The sequence below is a fragment of the Octopus bimaculoides genome, chromosome 27, assembly GCF_046866305.1.
Source record: "Octopus bimaculoides isolate indiv1 chromosome 27, ASM4686630v1, whole genome shotgun sequence".
Taxonomy (NCBI): Eukaryota; Metazoa; Mollusca; class Cephalopoda; order Octopoda; family Octopodidae; genus Octopus; species Octopus bimaculoides.
The window spans coordinates 21,981,891-21,998,652 of NC_142954.1; the positions used below are offsets into that span (position 1 = coordinate 21,981,891).

The 16,762-nt window shown below is 37.3% G+C and overlaps 1 protein-coding gene across 3 annotated transcripts in view; it reads right to left on the reverse strand.

The window, feature by feature from the left end:
* LOC106874879 (SCO-spondin) overlaps positions 1 to 16,762 on the reverse strand; it is an 86,728-nt gene that overhangs the window by 38,032 nt on the left and 31,934 nt on the right. For all 3 annotated transcript variants that reach the window (XM_089343616.1, XM_089343617.1, XM_089343615.1), the window contains exons 4-13: positions 15,115 to 15,219; positions 14,213 to 14,383; positions 13,078 to 13,280; positions 11,743 to 11,845; positions 10,204 to 10,368; positions 9,245 to 9,330; positions 8,267 to 8,380; positions 6,501 to 6,666; positions 4,492 to 4,732; positions 1,599 to 1,740 (exon numbers count right to left, since the gene is read on the reverse strand). In XM_089343616.1, the coding sequence (XP_089199742.1) occupies positions 1,599 to 1,740; positions 4,492 to 4,732; positions 6,501 to 6,666; positions 8,267 to 8,380; positions 9,245 to 9,330; positions 10,204 to 10,368; positions 11,743 to 11,845; positions 13,078 to 13,280; positions 14,213 to 14,383; positions 15,115 to 15,219 (1,496 nt within the window). The remainder of the gene's footprint in view (positions 1 to 1,598; positions 1,741 to 4,491; positions 4,733 to 6,500; positions 6,667 to 8,266; positions 8,381 to 9,244; positions 9,331 to 10,203; positions 10,369 to 11,742; positions 11,846 to 13,077; positions 13,281 to 14,212; positions 14,384 to 15,114; positions 15,220 to 16,762) is intronic.

Genomic DNA, 16,762 nt, shown 5'->3' on the forward strand with positions numbered 1-16,762 from the left:
TGGTTCCGGATTCAGTCCCACTGCGTGGCACCTTGGGCAAGTGTCTGCTACTATAGCCTCAAGCCGACCAAAGCCTTGTGAGTGGATTTGGTAGACAGAAACTGAAAGAAGCCCGTCGTGTATATGTATATGTATATATATGTGTGGCTGTGTGGTAAGTAGCTTGCTTACCAACCACATGGTTCCGGATTCAGTCCCACTGCGTGGCACCTTGGGCAAGTGTCTGTTACTATAGCCTCAAGCCGACCAAAGCCTTGTGAGTGGATTTGGTAGACAGAAACTGAAAGAAGCCCGTCGTGTATATGTATATGTATATATATGTGTGGCTGTGTGGTAAGTAGCTTGCTTACCAACCACATGGTTCCGGATTCAGTCCCACTGAGTGGCACCTTGGGCAAGTGTCTGCTACTATAGCCTCAAGCCGACCAAAGCCTTGTGAGTGGATTTGGTAGACAGAAACTGAAAGAAGCCCGTCGTGTATATGTATATGTATATATATGTGTGTGTTTGTGTGTCTGTGTTTGTCCCCCCCCCCCCAACACCGCTTGACAACCGATGCTGGTGTGTTTACGTCCCTGTAACTTAGCGGTTCGGCAAAAGAGACCGATAGAATAAGTACTAGGCTTCCAAAGAATAAGTCCTGGTGTCGATTTGCTCGACTAAAGGCGGTGCTCCAGCATGGCCGCAGTCAAATGACTGAAACAAGTAAAAAAGTAAAAGAGTAAAGGCAACACCAACGAATATCCGGAGATGATTTTTTAAATGAGAATATCTGAAATAAACTCGACTGCTCACACAAACGAGGAAACTAAAAATGAACCCAAAACCATGGAGTTGTGAAGTAAATGTCTTAACCACGTAGCTATTCTCCATGTAGCTATACTTGCACCATATGGAAGTTGATAAATGGAAGCTGTGCAGAAGTATACAGGATATCATGTGTAAAAATTTCAAGGATTTGCAATAGGTGTATCAAACAAAAATATCATATGGTATTTTTGTTTGATATAAGGACTTAACCATTTGATACCAGAGATCGATAAAATAAGGCAGTGTATTGGTGTTGACATTGACACCAAAAAACTACCAAAGGAGCTGTCCAATCATAGCTGCAGTCCAATGACTGAAACCAGCAAATGAATGAAAAAAATATTCAACAAATATACGCAAGCATGGCTGTGCGGTAAGAAGTTTGCTTCCCAACCATATGGTTCTGGATTCAGTTCCACCATGTGGAACCTTGGACAAGTGTCTTCCACTCTAGCCTCGGGCTGACCAAAGCCTTGCAAGTAGAATTGGTAGACAGAAACAGAAAAAAGCCTTCCATGGATGTGTGTGTGTGTGTGTGTGTATCTTGTGTATTTGTCCCCCACCACCGATTGACAGCCAGTGTTGGTGTGTTTACATCCCTGTAACTTTACAGTTTAGCAAAAGAGATTGATAGAATAAATCGCAAGCTTTACATAGAATAATAAGTACTGGAGTCAATTCATTCGACTAAGATTCCCCAAAGCAGTACCCCAGCATGGCCACAGACTGACAGGAACAAGTAAAAGGATGAGAGAAAAGAATAAACACAGGAAAGAAAAGAGACAAACCTGGACCAAATCATAGTGACAAGCAGTAGGTTCAAATTTAAATATCTCTCCATCAAATGTGTTAAAGTGTGCTCTTCCCAAAATGCTGCAGGTTCCTGCACATTTGTCTTGAGTACATTTCCATCGACCTCGTACACAAGTGCTAAAACAGAAGCAGAAAACATCTGACAATTCATTGATATATGTTGAACTTGATCTTGAGTATATTTTGGCTTGTGAAGAAGTTTAAATGACAAAACTTCATATGAAGAATTACCTGTCGATCAAAACCCCAATTACACAGAGGAACTTAACAAAATAATTCTGGAAATGGAGGAAAACAATTTCGTTAATAAGGCTGAATCTAAGATTTTAAGGTCAGAAAGAAGAACACCTATATTTTATGGTCTCCCTAAAATACACAAAAAGTTCGAAAGATTTCCTCCATTGCGCCTAATTTACAGTGGATATCAATGTTGTACAGCCAAAATTTCGGAATGGCTGGATGGCTTTCTACTCCCCGTCGCAAAACGATCAAGTTCCTATATTCGAGATACCTTTGATTTTGTATCTAAAATCAACAACTTTTTGAAGTACCGAGGCCATGTTGAGAACTGTTGTTTGGTAACCATGAATGTTTCTTCCTTATATCCCAATATTGACCACAATGAAGGGGTAGAAGCATGCATGGATGCCTTCGAAAAGCGGTCAAAGTATTCCATCAAACTTTCTCTGTAGATTATTGAGGTTTGTGTTATAAAGTAACACAATGACGTTTAGACAAAGATTTTACCACCAGACGAAGGGGTGCGCCATGGGTACCCCCATAGCAGTTAATTTCGCTAATGTCTTCATGACGAAATTCGAGACAGTTACTGAAGACATTCAAATCCCTTCATGGTCATGAACCAATATTCTGGTTACGGTTCATTGACGACGTATTTTTTGTCTGGGAAGGATCACAGAATAGTTTAATGGACTTCTTGCATTTCTGTGATTGTTATGCTAGAAACTATGGCTTTAAGTCCAACATAAAATTTACGTCTAGTTTTTCAAAAACTATCGTTGAATTTTTGGACACAAAAGTCAAGTTTTGTGGGGGAAGAATAGTGAGAGTTATTTTGCAAGTCCACGGTATCCCACATTTATCTCCACTGCCGCTCCGATCATCTACATCATCTTATTCGGTCAAATCCGAAATCCCAATTTTTGTGGATAAAACGGATTTGTACTGACAACGGATTTGTACTGCTTTTGTATATCATTATGTCAAACACGATCACAGTGAATCACGATTAACGGAAATAACAAATGAAATAGCTAAGATTAGCAAAGAAAGTCAAACCTACACGCATAATGTTACCAAACATAATACAATAGAAGACAGAATTCCTTCAGTGTTTAGCTGGCACCGACATTTCGCTAGCATTTCAAAAGTGTTGCATGAAAGTTACCAGCATGTGGCGAAAAAATATCCTCGCTTCAAACAGATATTTCCTCAGCCACCTAGTTGTAGCCTTTAGACGGAATAAGAATATAAGAGAATTATTGACCTCTATATCTGACTCCAAGAAAACGAACCTCAAAGAACAGCTGCAAGAGAGGTAAGCTCTGTTCATTGTGCAACAACATGAGTGAAGTGAATTCCATTAGAAATCATAACAGAAATGTTATGATTTATACAGAAAGTGGAACATGTAAAGATTCCCATTTGGTGTACGCTGCAGAATGCACGAAACACAACTTAATTTATGTTGGTTGTACAACAGAACAATTAAACAAAAGGTTTAATGGGTACAGATTCGATGTCAGGCACAAGAACAGTAGCTCAACAGAACTTGCTGAACATTTCGTTTCAAGCGGCTGCAATTTTGAAGAAGACTTGAAAGTGCACATTCTCAAAAAATATTCTGAATCTACCCCGACTTTCACTTCTCAGAATGTATGAGGAGAAATATGTTTGCGGGTTATTAACATCACGCCTTGGAGGAATGAATAAGATGACAGGAGAATATCATCAAATTTATACAAAACTGTTTGATTAAATATTCTTCTCTCTCTCTTTTTCTTTCCTTTTTTTTCTGTCGTCTTCTTTTTCCTGTTTTTTTCTGTCTATCTCTTTTCGCCTGTTATAAAATTGTAACTTAAAAACTGGTGTCATTCCATCAACGTGTGGACGCTGGTTGTTCTCGTTCATACTTTACGCTTAAATTTCTATAATTTTGAATTTTTATCACTTCTTACTTTGAACTTGACAAAGACAGACGTACTGTTGAAATATCGTTCAACTAATAAAAGATCTTACAATCGAATCGCGCTCTTCGTCTTGACTTTGTGAAGAGTTACGTAAATCCGTTAAAAAAATAAATAATAATAATCCTTTCTCCTGTTGATATATGGCCTGAAATTTTGGGGGAAGGGTAAATATTCTTTTCTACTCTATTATTCTTTTCCACAAGGCCTGAAATTTTGTGGGAGGGGGCCAGTCGATTCCACAAGGCCTGAAATTTCGGGGGCGGGGGCCAGTCGATTAGATCGATTCCACTATGCAACTGGTACTTAATTTATCGACTCCGAAAGGATGAAAGGCAAAGTCAACCTCAGCGGAATTTGAACTCAGAACGTAAAGACAGACGAAATACTGCTAAGCATTTCGCCCAGCGTGCTGACGTTTCTGCAAACTCAGCGCCTTTGTTGTAAACATCATTGAACACACGTACACAATGTATGTGCATTGCTTGTTTGCTGGTGATTTTCATGAATAAGGGAAGGACATCCATTGAGAATGTGTGTTTGATAATGTTTACAACACTATCACTGCTTCTATTCAAATATTAATTTATACTTTTGTTGTTTATTACATGTTAGTGCATCCTTTCCTTTAAACAAATAATAACTTTCAGTAAACACATACCAATCATTGCATTTCACTTTGACCTTTTCTCCAGCCAGATATTGAGTACCATGGTATTCACAAGAGCAATTATTGGGAACAACACAACTGCCATGGTCAAGCACGGTACCTGGAACACACTCACATCCTGGGGTGCACTGAGTGTAGCACGAATCGGGTTTTATGTTATAGAGATTTTGACAAGATAATTTACATATGGAAGCACATTCGGAATAGATAAATCCAGCTGGGCAACTTTTTGCTGAAAGTTAAAAAAGAAAAGTATTAAAGATGACAAAACAAAAATTAATGTTTCATAAACAGAAATAATTGCGAGATGTGTCAGTGTTACTTAATACAAAAAAGAAGGCAAAATTTATCAAGAAATAAATATTTGGTGGTATATATATATATATTTATATAAGTTCAAAATAGAAAAACGACAAAAAAACAACAAAAAACAACGTGAGGACGTGATACAGATTGTGTTACTGGACGCTCGGGAAAGGAAAGAAAGAGAATCTGACGTTTCGAGCGGAGCTCTTCGTCGGAAACATAGGAAAGTCCAAAGAAGGGAAGACGGGGGAAGAAAAAATCGCCAACGATATCCATGTGGTTACATTGTGGAATCATTATATATATATATATATATATATATATATAATTATATGCATATATCCATACATATATGTACATACCTACATCTATATGTATGCATACATGCATATATGAGTACAGTATGTTGCATGTCTCGTTTCTCTGTTTTTTTTTTCGTTGTTCGAAAAAAAAAGTTCGTTTTCTGTCTTCGTCTTTGTTTTCGTTTCTCATTGTGTTTAACGTTTTTTGTGATGTCCTGTACCCATATATGGGGGTCTTTTTTTTCTTAAAAGCTTGGTTCAACGCTCTAATTGCTGACAGTAGACTTGAGCGTTGATTGTTGCATTAGGTGGCAATAATTCAAAGTGAATTACTCCTTTGCAATCCCACCAGATAGAGAGAACCTTTCCCCATGAAGTTCCCTTCTCAGTTGTGGTTGAGCTTTTTCCTTTTTACCAAGCCAATGTTTACGACGTTTAACATTTCGATAGAAGATCCATTTTTTGTCACAAGTCTATCCAAAAAAGGTGAAATGAGTTCACGAGAATGGAGAGAAGAGCAGACGTCAACTCGGGATTTGCGGTTGCTTTTGGACAGTTCACGAGGCGCCCATTTTCCAAGTTTAGGAACCTTTCCAAGTTGTAGAAGATGACAATGAACAATTGTATGGTTTGAACTAAGCTTTACTGTCAATTCTTCAACTGATAATGCAGGATTTTCTTCGAGTAATGCCTCAAGGAGCTTATCATCAAACTCAACTGGACGTCCTGTTTGATCTTCATCCTCAAGGCTGAAATCTCCACTTCTGAATTTTGCAAACTATCTTCTGCAAGTTCTTTCATTCAAGCATTCTTTCCCATAAACTGAGTGTATGCTTCGACTCGCTTCGGCTGGAGAGTTTCCTTTTTTGTATTCATAAAGCATTATGTGCGTTAAATGCTCTTTGGATACTTCCATGTTAGAAAGGGTTTTAATCAAAGAAATTTTGATTCTATTATTCTGTAAAATAATATTTAATTAGTTTAAATGTACGCAAATACATAAAAATAATTTTTAACTCCATTATATATATATATATATATATATATATATATATATATATATATATATATATATATATATATATATGGGCTTCTTTCAGTTTTTATCAACCAAATCCACTTATAAGGTTTTGGTCAGCCCAAAGCTAAAGTGAAAAACATTTGTCCAAGGTGCCATGTAGCGGGACTGAACCCAAAATCATGTGGTTGGGAAGCAAGCGTCTTACTACACAGCCACACCTGTGCCTGTGGCTGTAGAGAATGTCATCAAATGTTTCAGTCCAGAATCACCTGAGAGGTAATTGTTAGAAGATGAAGAAACCAAACGAAAGTGTCAACTTCTTGGATCAAAAATGTCTACAATGATGATGCTGAAGACGATTAGATACTTACGGCAAAGTTCTTGTGTCCTCCACTGAACGATTACACCTTCGTTAGAACATTCTAGTGCATAGGCTGAGAATATCCTGCAGATTCCTGCCTGCAAAGCTTCATCAGCATTTATATCAGCATTACAGACGTAGTTGACACAAAGGTCAAACCAGTGATTTACGTTCACCTGAAACATAAAAAAAAGAAAAAAAAATAATCTAAAAAGTAAATATATAAATAGAATAAGTACCATACTTAAAATGAAGGTGGTGCTCCAGCATGGCCACGGCCTAATGACTGAAACAAGTAAAAGATAAAACATAAAACATTAATAAAAGTATTGTTATATTTTGGGATGGTCGTCCTTTTTTTTATTTTTGCCAAATAAACACACACACACTGTATATTGATTCTTCATTTCAGCCTCATTATTTTTCTTATTTTAGTGTTGTTTGTCTTAAATTTTTCATCACACACTCTGTGACCTCTTCAGCAACTCTCCAATCCATGTGTCTGCTTCAGTCCCATTTAGTCCTTTATTCTGGGATGGTCTTCTTTTTTCTTTCTTTTTTACCAAATAAACGCTTGCACTATATATTCATCCTTTTGGGGTTGATAAAATAAGTAGCACTTGATCACTGGGGTCAATGCAATTGACTAGCCCCTTACTCCGAAATTGCTGGCCTTGTGCCAAAATTTGAAGCCATTATTATTATTATTATTATTATTATTATTATCATTCAGTGTTAGGTGCCCAATGGATAGTAAGAAATTAGTAAAATCCACAAAAGAAGTATGAGAGGGTGGGACTGAAAAGTTCCTGGCTTTGGGTAAAAGCCCAAAGGAGGATCAGTTAATTACGATTTTATACAAAATATTCCCCTCTCAGGTTCACACACTCATTGCAGCGGTCCTTCAGTTTTTTCTAAGCCCTGTAAAAGAATTTGGAAGTTTTAGCCTTCTGCAGAGCCTTTCATGATAGCCTTAAAGCCAGGAACTTTTCAGTAACCCCTCGTAACTGTGATGGTAAAATCCATAGAGAAGAAATAACTGGGATGAACATGTAAAATGGCAGATGTGATGTTGTTGGCGCTTCGTCGGTTACGACGATGAGAGTTCCAGTTGACCCGATCAACAGAACAGCCTGCTCGTGAAATTAACGTGCAAGTGGTTGAGCAATCCACAGACACGTGTACCCTTAACGTAGTTCTCGGGGATATTCAGCGTGACACAGAGTGTGACAAAGTTGGCCCTTTGAAATACAGGTACAACAGAAACAGGAGAGAAAGTTGTGGTGAAAGAGTACAGCAGGGTTCACCACCATCCCCTGCCGGAGCCTCGTGGAGCATTAGGTGTTTTCGCTCAATAAACACTCACAACGCCCGGTCTGGGAATCGAAACCGCGAACCTACGACCGCGAGTCCGCTGCCCTAACCACCGGGCCATTGCACTTCCACGGCAGATGTGACGCACAGGATGTAAAAAGAAAATGGTGGTTGGGGATAGAATTTGTTTTATAGAGAATGCCTCTTTGACAGTTGTTTTAAAATGGCAATGTTCTGGTAGCAGGAATATAAGACTTGCTAATTTTAATTTTTGTTCTTTGATGATTTCACTAAGTGGTCCTGTGTTTTCTCTCTTCAAAATGTTGGTGACTGGGTGCGACCAATTTCTGACAGATGATCACCAGTTGTGATTTGAAAACTAATGAATTTTCTCCAGTTGTGATCAACTGCTAGTAATTGTAACTATCAATTTAGAACTTGTTGTAAATAAGCTTCACTAACCTTCATATGGCAACGAACAAACTTATGAGACTTAATACTGCTACACATCCGAATTGCAGTTTGTTCCTGGAATTTGTTGAGGCACTGTCTTGGGAAACGTTCTGTGGGGATACACTAAGAAAGACAAATAATGCGCATTAAAAATAAACACATATATCAATATTCATTTATTGTAAACGGTTGTAAGTCATATGTAAGATAAACAAAATTATAGTCAAACTTTATATACGGCAACCATGTAACAGGCTAACACTTATACGAACGTGTGTGTTTGTATATATACATGTGTGTGTTTGTGTATGACATGCGTGTGTTCGTGTGTGTACACATGTATATATATAAATATAAATAAATATATTCTAGTGCAATAAATGAGGGATTTTTTCCCTTATGAGTTTTTTCACGCTAACTACTTGATAAAATTCTTATAAAAGATTTTATCCTATTATTGAAATAATTATATATATATATATATATATATATATATATATATATATATATATGGGAGAATGTACGAAAAAACAACAACAGACGAGGACAGGTGGTGTAAATAACAAAAGGATGTATTAGTATGACGCTCGGGAATACGGAAAGTCTTTGACGTTTCGAGCTACGCTCTTCAACAGAAAGAATACGGAGACAAGGAGAAAAACAAGGACAAAAAAAAAATTGGGTGAAAAAAAATTGAATAGTGTTCAGTCAACGGTCAATCATAATAATGGCTAGGCTGTTAAATTGATGATGATGATAATATATATATATATATATATATATATATATATATATATTATCATCAATTTAACAGCCACTTTTTTTTTCCTTCTTGCATGGGAATCGAAACCGCGATCCTATAACCGCGAGTTCGCTGCCCTAACCACTGGGCCATTGCGCCTCCACTACATACATATATATAGACTTTGTATATATACAAATGAAAGGGTTATAAAACATTATAGGAATCAGAATTAAACATCATACTGGGTTCAGACTGTCTGGAATTATGTAGGAATTAGCAAACTCTTCTGAACTGCTAACAATTTTGTTCTCTCGTGTGATGAAATCATCTGGAAAGAACAGAAAAATTAAAGCAATATTATTAAATCTGTGCTATATCATTATATCATTATTAAATCCATATTACATAAGACAAAGAATTTATCTGGCACACACACAATATGACTTGAGGACTCCCAAACCAACATGACAGCATTGCTTGCTGTAACACATTAAACCTTGCAATTTGAATTATAAATCTTTTCTGTACAAACATATTAAGGTTTCTCTTTCATGGACATAGTGTTTCCTAGTATATCCAAATTTCTCTTCTTCACCAGCGTATTCGTTACCAACGTCGCCTTCCTAGCACTTGTGCCAGTGGCATGTGAAAAGACATTCGAGCGAGATCGTTGCCAGTGCCGCTGGACTGGCTCCTGTGCAGGTGGCACGTAAAATATACCATTTCGAGCACGTAAAATACACCATCATCATCGTCGTCGTCGTCGTCGTCATCATCGTCTTCGTTGTCATCGTCATCATCATCGTCATCGTCGTCATCATCATCGTCATCGTCGTCGTCATCATCATCATCATCATCGTCATCATCATCGTCATTGTCTTCGTCGTCAGCATCATCATCATCATCGTCATCATCATTAATATCCATGTTCCATGTTAGTATTGGTCGGATGCTTTGACAGGATCTGATGGGCCCAAAACTGCATTTTGCTGCAATGTCTGTTGCAACATGGTCCCTATGGCCGGATTCCCTTCCTGGTGCCAACCACTTTATTGCATGTACTGGCTGCCTTTCTTTTACCTATCGCCAGCAACAGTAAGGCCATCATGCAGTTTGAAATATAAGCCCTGGGGGTGAGGTGGGGTGTGGGGCGTGGGGTCTATGTATTAAGAATCAAAACTTGAAAGTATGGCTCACTTACCACTAGGGTCATCATTGTAGCTTCCACACAATCCTTTGATGTTCTTAGATTTAGCACTGTTTTGGAGAGTCACATACACCGAAGATTCATTATCGAATTTTAGTTTCAATCCCAAAGCAGAGTTTTCAATATGCACAAAGTTGTCTTTCAGCACAATACTTGTACCTATGAGAATGTAGGAAAATGGCGTTTTTAATGTCATTGCAAAAATAATGTCTACATAAGAAATGAATCTGTAAATATTTTAGGTCGGAAAGAAAGTCCCACTCATGCTACAAATAATAAAATATGATATTTAAAAAAATGGACAGGTTTATTAATGTCATCGATCACTCATACAACAAATAATATAAAGTAAGTGGATGCTGTGTAAGAACATACAAATACTGCACTATTTTACCAAGAGAGAAAATTCTCATATGGCTTTTTAGTGCATAGTTATCATCAGTGGCAGACAATCACTGCTACTTCCACTGCTAGGACTACCAGATCTAGTGATTTCAGCCTCATTCGGCCTTGTCAATGACAGGTACCTTGGTGCTGGAAATAGCATGAACTGCCATGCTAGCAATATACATACAAACACAGAGCTAAAATCAGGTGCCGATGTCACTAAAAGCCAGTTATTATTATTACAAAATAAAGCGAGTGACAGAAGCAGTATTAATACCAAAAGGTAAACTGTTCACCACTTAAAAGTGGATGTTGCATAAAAGTCACCTGTCTATTTATTTGATACTATTTTTAGCATGTGGTACTCATCAACTTGCAGACATTGTATTCCGTTGATTAATCTGTTTATTTTATAACCAAAATGATAAAAAAGACAACATACTGACACGTAGTGGGTCGGATCCTCAACCACTAACTCTCTTGGATTATATATATATATATATATATATATATATATATATATATAGTTGAAATTTACAGAAAGACAAAGACAGGTGTATAAACGACAAGAAGGTGTATTAGTTTGATGCTTGGGAAGGTGAGAAAGTCTTTTACGTTTTGAGCCTACGTTCTTCAACAGAAAGGAACACGAGGAAATAAACAGAGAGAGAATAAAAAAAAAACTTATGGATTTAGTGGTCAATCATGGTGACTGGTTAGAAAACGGTGGCTGGACAGGAGAGCTAGGAAGAAGGGGAGATAATAAAGTACTGGTGATTCCAAAACGAAGGTGCACGTGTGTGTCTGTATGTGAGAGTGTGTAAGTGTGTGCGCGTGGATAGGGGCTGGTGACTTTGCCGTGTAGATGTGTGCATGTGTGTGTGTGTGCAACTGTAATGTGTCGATGTGTGGATGATGGTGCGGGTGCTGGGAAGTGGTCAGTGCTAGAGTGTGTGGAGTGGTGTGGAGTGATATGTATGTGTGTGTGTGTGTGTGTGTGTGTGTGTGTGTGTGTGTGTCTGTATGTGTGTGTGTGTCTTCTTGCTTGTGTTTGTTCCCAACACAACTTGACAAGCGATTAATTATTAGACAAGCTCTGAAACATAATAGACAACAGATGAATTATAACGATTGTTTAATACATACCATTAAAATACTGTGAATCAGACAAGTCTAACTTGTGTGTGCCCAGTAGGATATTATGGCCATTTGCTGTGATCTTGGTCTCACTGAATCTTATGTCCAGCCTCTGAAAAAGAGTGCGTCTGTGTGAGTACATTTCTTTTCTACACCTCATTTTGTAAATAATAATAATAATAACAATAATAATAATAATAATAATGATCTGATTTCAAGGGGTCAGTCTCTGATTCCCTGAATATAGGTCCTGTGCATTTCTTTGTGGAATTTTTATAAGCTGCAAGCAAAAAGATTGCCTCCAGCATGGCCACAGTCAAATGACTGAAACAAGTAAAAGAGTAAAAGAGTCTACCATTTTCTCCAGCCCACTCTTAAGATTGCAATGAAGTCTTCATTTGGTGTGGCTGCGTGGTAAGGAGTTTGTTTTCTAACCACATGGTTCAAGGTTGAGCACTACTGCATGGCAGCTTGGGCAAGTGTCTACTACAAAAGCTTCTGGCCAATCGAAGCCTTGTGAGTGGTGGTGTCCTTTTTCAAACCAAGTCTCCCAATCTCCTCCTCCACCTGTCCCCTCCACCTTTTCCTCTATCTACCTTGCTTTCATGCTCCATTTACCTCAAACACAATCACCCACCTCAGAACATGGTCTTCATCCCTCCTCAACACATACCCATACCACCTCACTCCATTTGCCCTTGCCAACCATTCTACCGATTCCTCAGAATTTTTATATAGTAAAACAATGCTACATTTTTCAGTTCTAACACTCTTTGTCATGGACTCATAAAAGAATCACTTTTCAAAATGTGAAAAATTAATTTTAACCCTTTTGGTACCAACCTGGTTGAAACCGCCTCTGGCTCTGCAGTACAAATGTCTTGTTTTCAAAAGTTCTGAATTAAAATCTTCCACCAAACCTTAGTCACAATTTATATTCCAAACACTAGCTTAATGGTAACTAAGTTATTTTACTAAATTCTTTGTTATTTAAAATTAATTGAAAGAAACAAAGAGCATCTCAACAGAAATATGGTAACAAAGGGGTTAAAATATATAATAGAGAAACAATTCTTAACCTTTTTTGTACCAAATTAGCTGAAACCACCTCTGGCTCTGTAGTACAAATGTCTTGTTTTCAAGAGTTCTGAATTAAAATCTTCCACCAAACCTTAGTCACAATTTATGTTCCTAACACTAGCTTAATGATAACGAAGTTATTTTACTAAATTCTTTGTTATTTAAAATTAATTGAAAGAAACATAGAGCATCTCAACAGGAATATGGTAACAAAAGGGTTAATGGTTCAGTGTTACGAAAGTACTCAAAAATGGAATGATTTACCTTTTTGCAAGTTTCAAGCCGAGAGCAGTTCTGAATGGTCAAATCGATGCTCCACAGTCCTGGTTTTACAGCCAATGTATATTTACAGTTCCCAGAGAAATCATAAAGAACACCATCAAATGTTCGATAACTGTATGGTCCAAAATTTCGGCAAGTGGCAAATGGAAGGGTATGCATCTTTTTGACAACATCTTTTGCGGTTGCTGTAAAAGAAGAAAACAAATGTAGAAGACAATTTTTGCTGCCAATAAGAATTACACTCTAGATCAGAGGTTCTCAAACTTTTTGGGCCACCGCCATCCTCATGGCCACATATTACCCTCAGCACCACCACCCCTATTTTTATGTATAAATAAATATTTTATATTTTACTAATTTATATATACTATGGATCATATGATAATTAATATGGTATAATATAATTTGTATGCAATAATATAATAATATTATAATATTATAATATTATAATATTATAATATTATAATATTATAATAATATTATAAGAAATCTCTTCTGGGTTGAGCAGAAGTATATGCATGAAAGGAAAATGTGTAAGAACAAGGAGCGGAGCAGAGGCATGAAAGAGTAGACAGTGTGGAGAGATACCAAAGAGAGAGATAGATAGGTGGATAGATAGATAGATAGATAGAGAGAGAGATGTAGATAGACAGACAGACAGACAGACAGACAGACAGACAGACAGATAGACTGACTGACTGACTGACTGACTGACAGATAGACAGATAGATAGATAGGTGGATGTTTGGGTGGGTTGGTGGATAGATAGATGGATAGACAGAGACAAGCAGACAGATGGACAGACTGATAGATAGATAGGCTGGCTGGCCGGATGGATAGATGGATAGATAGATATATATAGAGAGAGGGAATGACAGGTAAATGACAGTAAGATAGATAAAGAGAGAGAGTGTGTGTGTGTGTGTGTGTGTGTGTGTGTGTGTGTGTGTGTGTGCATGGGTATGTATGAGAAATAGTAGAAAGGATTGAAGTCAGTGTGTGTGTGTAAGTGTGAATGAGAGAGTGACAAAGAGAACGAGAGAGAGAAAGAGAAAGGAGAGTGTAATTGAAAGAAAGAGAGAGGGAGTGTGAGGGAGACATGAAAGAGATAACTCACAGTTTCCAGTGATTTCACAAGGAATGCATTTGGAATTGGTGAGGCCCCAGCTGTTAGCCTTGTTTCCCTGGCAACAATCAGCAAAGGTGTACACTATGTTTTCTTTGTGTTTGGCTTTTTCTCCGAAACAATGGCTTCCGCTGTAACAGTAACCCATGGAATGGGACACATCTGCAAAGATAGGAAAAGCAAAAAAAAAACATTATTTATTTATTTATTTATTTGTTTTGGTTTCACATTGTTTTAATTTTTGAATTTGAAATGTTGACAAACGACGACGATGATGATGATGATGATGATGATGGAGATTGTTTCTAATTTAAGCACATGGCCAGCAATTTTGAGAGGAGCAAAATTAGTCGATCACACCGACACAAGCACTGGACAGGAGGGATGAAAGGCAAAGTTGGCCTCAGCAGGACTTGAACTCAGAATGTAAAGTGCCAGTTGAATGTCCACAAAGTACTTTGTCCGATGCCCTAACTTTTCTGCTAATTCACCACCTTAATAATAATAATAATAACAATAATAATAATAATCGTAATAATAATAATAATAATAATTTGAGGCCCTGTGCTTCCTGGAAGCACAAGGCCTCAAATTTGGGGGAAGAGATTAAGTTGAATACATCGACTCCAGTACATAACTGGTACTTATTTAATCGACCCTGAAAGAATGAAAGACAAAGTTGACCTCAGCACAATTTGAACTCAGAATGTAGCCACGGACAAAATAGTGCTAAGCATTTCATCATAATTTCTATTTGCAAAGGGATACAGAATACATGTCTACTAAAAGTAGATATCATGGGGAATAATTATTCACAATATATTACCATTAAAATATATTTAACAGGTTATTCTTCCTTACATTACTGATTATTATGTTGCAAGAATGCTTACCAGAAATTCTATCTTCGCAGCGATACCCTCCAAAGTCTGAACGACAGGTGCATTCATTAGGTTCATCACATTTACCACCATTTCTGCAGGGCGGGTAACACACAGCTACAATTACAGAAAAAGACAAGCATTTATCATAAGGTTAACGCATCAAATCGAACACTCCGTCAGCCTGAATTTGCTGTGTGACTATCTGTTCCTATAAGCTTTAACTTATGGCACCAGACATATTCGTTTCTACTCTAGGCACAAGGCCCGAAATTTTGGGGGATGGTGCCCAGTATGCAACTGGTACTTAATTTATTGACCCAGAAAGGATGAAAGGCAAAGCTGATCTCAGCAGAATTTGAACTCAGAACGTAGCAATGGGTAAAATACCACTAAGCACCTGGCATCTTAATGAATCTACCAGTTTGCCATCTTCGTTATGTGTAATAAATATCCTTTTCTACTCTAGGCACATGAACCTAACTTTTAAGGGAGGGGGGGGCCAGTCAATTAGATCGACCTCACTACACAACTGGTACTTAATTTATTGACCCAGAAAGGATGAAAGGCAAAGTTGACCTCAGTAGAATTTGAACTCAGAACATAAAGACTGATGAAATACTGATGGTACCAGACACGTTGTCACATGAATGGATGAAGCAGGGAATTCAAAGCAAGGAACTTTCAAAGACTTCTAAGATTAACCACAAGATCATCCTCTACTACACTTGAAGGATAAATTTCAGACAGCCTTGATGGTTTGAAATTTTCACTAGACACTTTCACTCAACCATGATAGATTTAATATATTGTCACATGACATTAAAGAAAGGATATAACTGGGGAATTTACAGAAACTTCTAAATCTAATCCTATGATCATCCTTGATCAATCAAATCATATCCGAAACAGATACTAATTTGAGCCATGTCCTCTCTATAAAAACATAACAATTTTTGAACTCCAGTCAAAGCAAGACAGTTGCAGAACAGCCTCATGTCTTTTTATCTCAACTTTTGAAAATCTCGTACAGTTATATGACGACCAGATTCAATTATGGTTTTGATTCGGTTATCATCAACTTCAGTAGGTCGACCAGAACATTGGTCATCTTTGAGTGAAAAATCTCCAGAATGGAATTTTTTAAACCATTTCTGACATGTGTGTTCTGTTAAGCAATCATCAGAAACTTTATATATCTCATTGTGAACCTCAGTAGTTTTCTTTCCTGTACAGTAATAAAAAAAAAAACAACAAAATATGGCAAAAATGTTCGTTTTTGCACTCCATGCTAAAATTGGCACTGAACTAAGAGATGTAAATAAAATTATGTGTAATTTGTTTCTAAAGTAAGCCAAAAGTAACGGCTATCAAATGTCAAAAGGAAAAACATCATAACATTATCAAAAGTCATTAAAAAAAATCTTAACTCAATCTATTTGGGAAAAACGAAATTACTTTCTTGCCAACCCAACACACACACTCATACATGAGAGGGTGCTGAAAAGGTCCTGGCTTTAAACATATGAAAGGTTTGGATAAAGACTCAACCTTCCAAGTTCTTCTATAGGGCTTAGAAAACAATGAAGGACCACTGCAATAAGTGTGTGAATCTGAGAGGGGAATATGTTGACTAAAATCATAATCAACTGATCCTCCT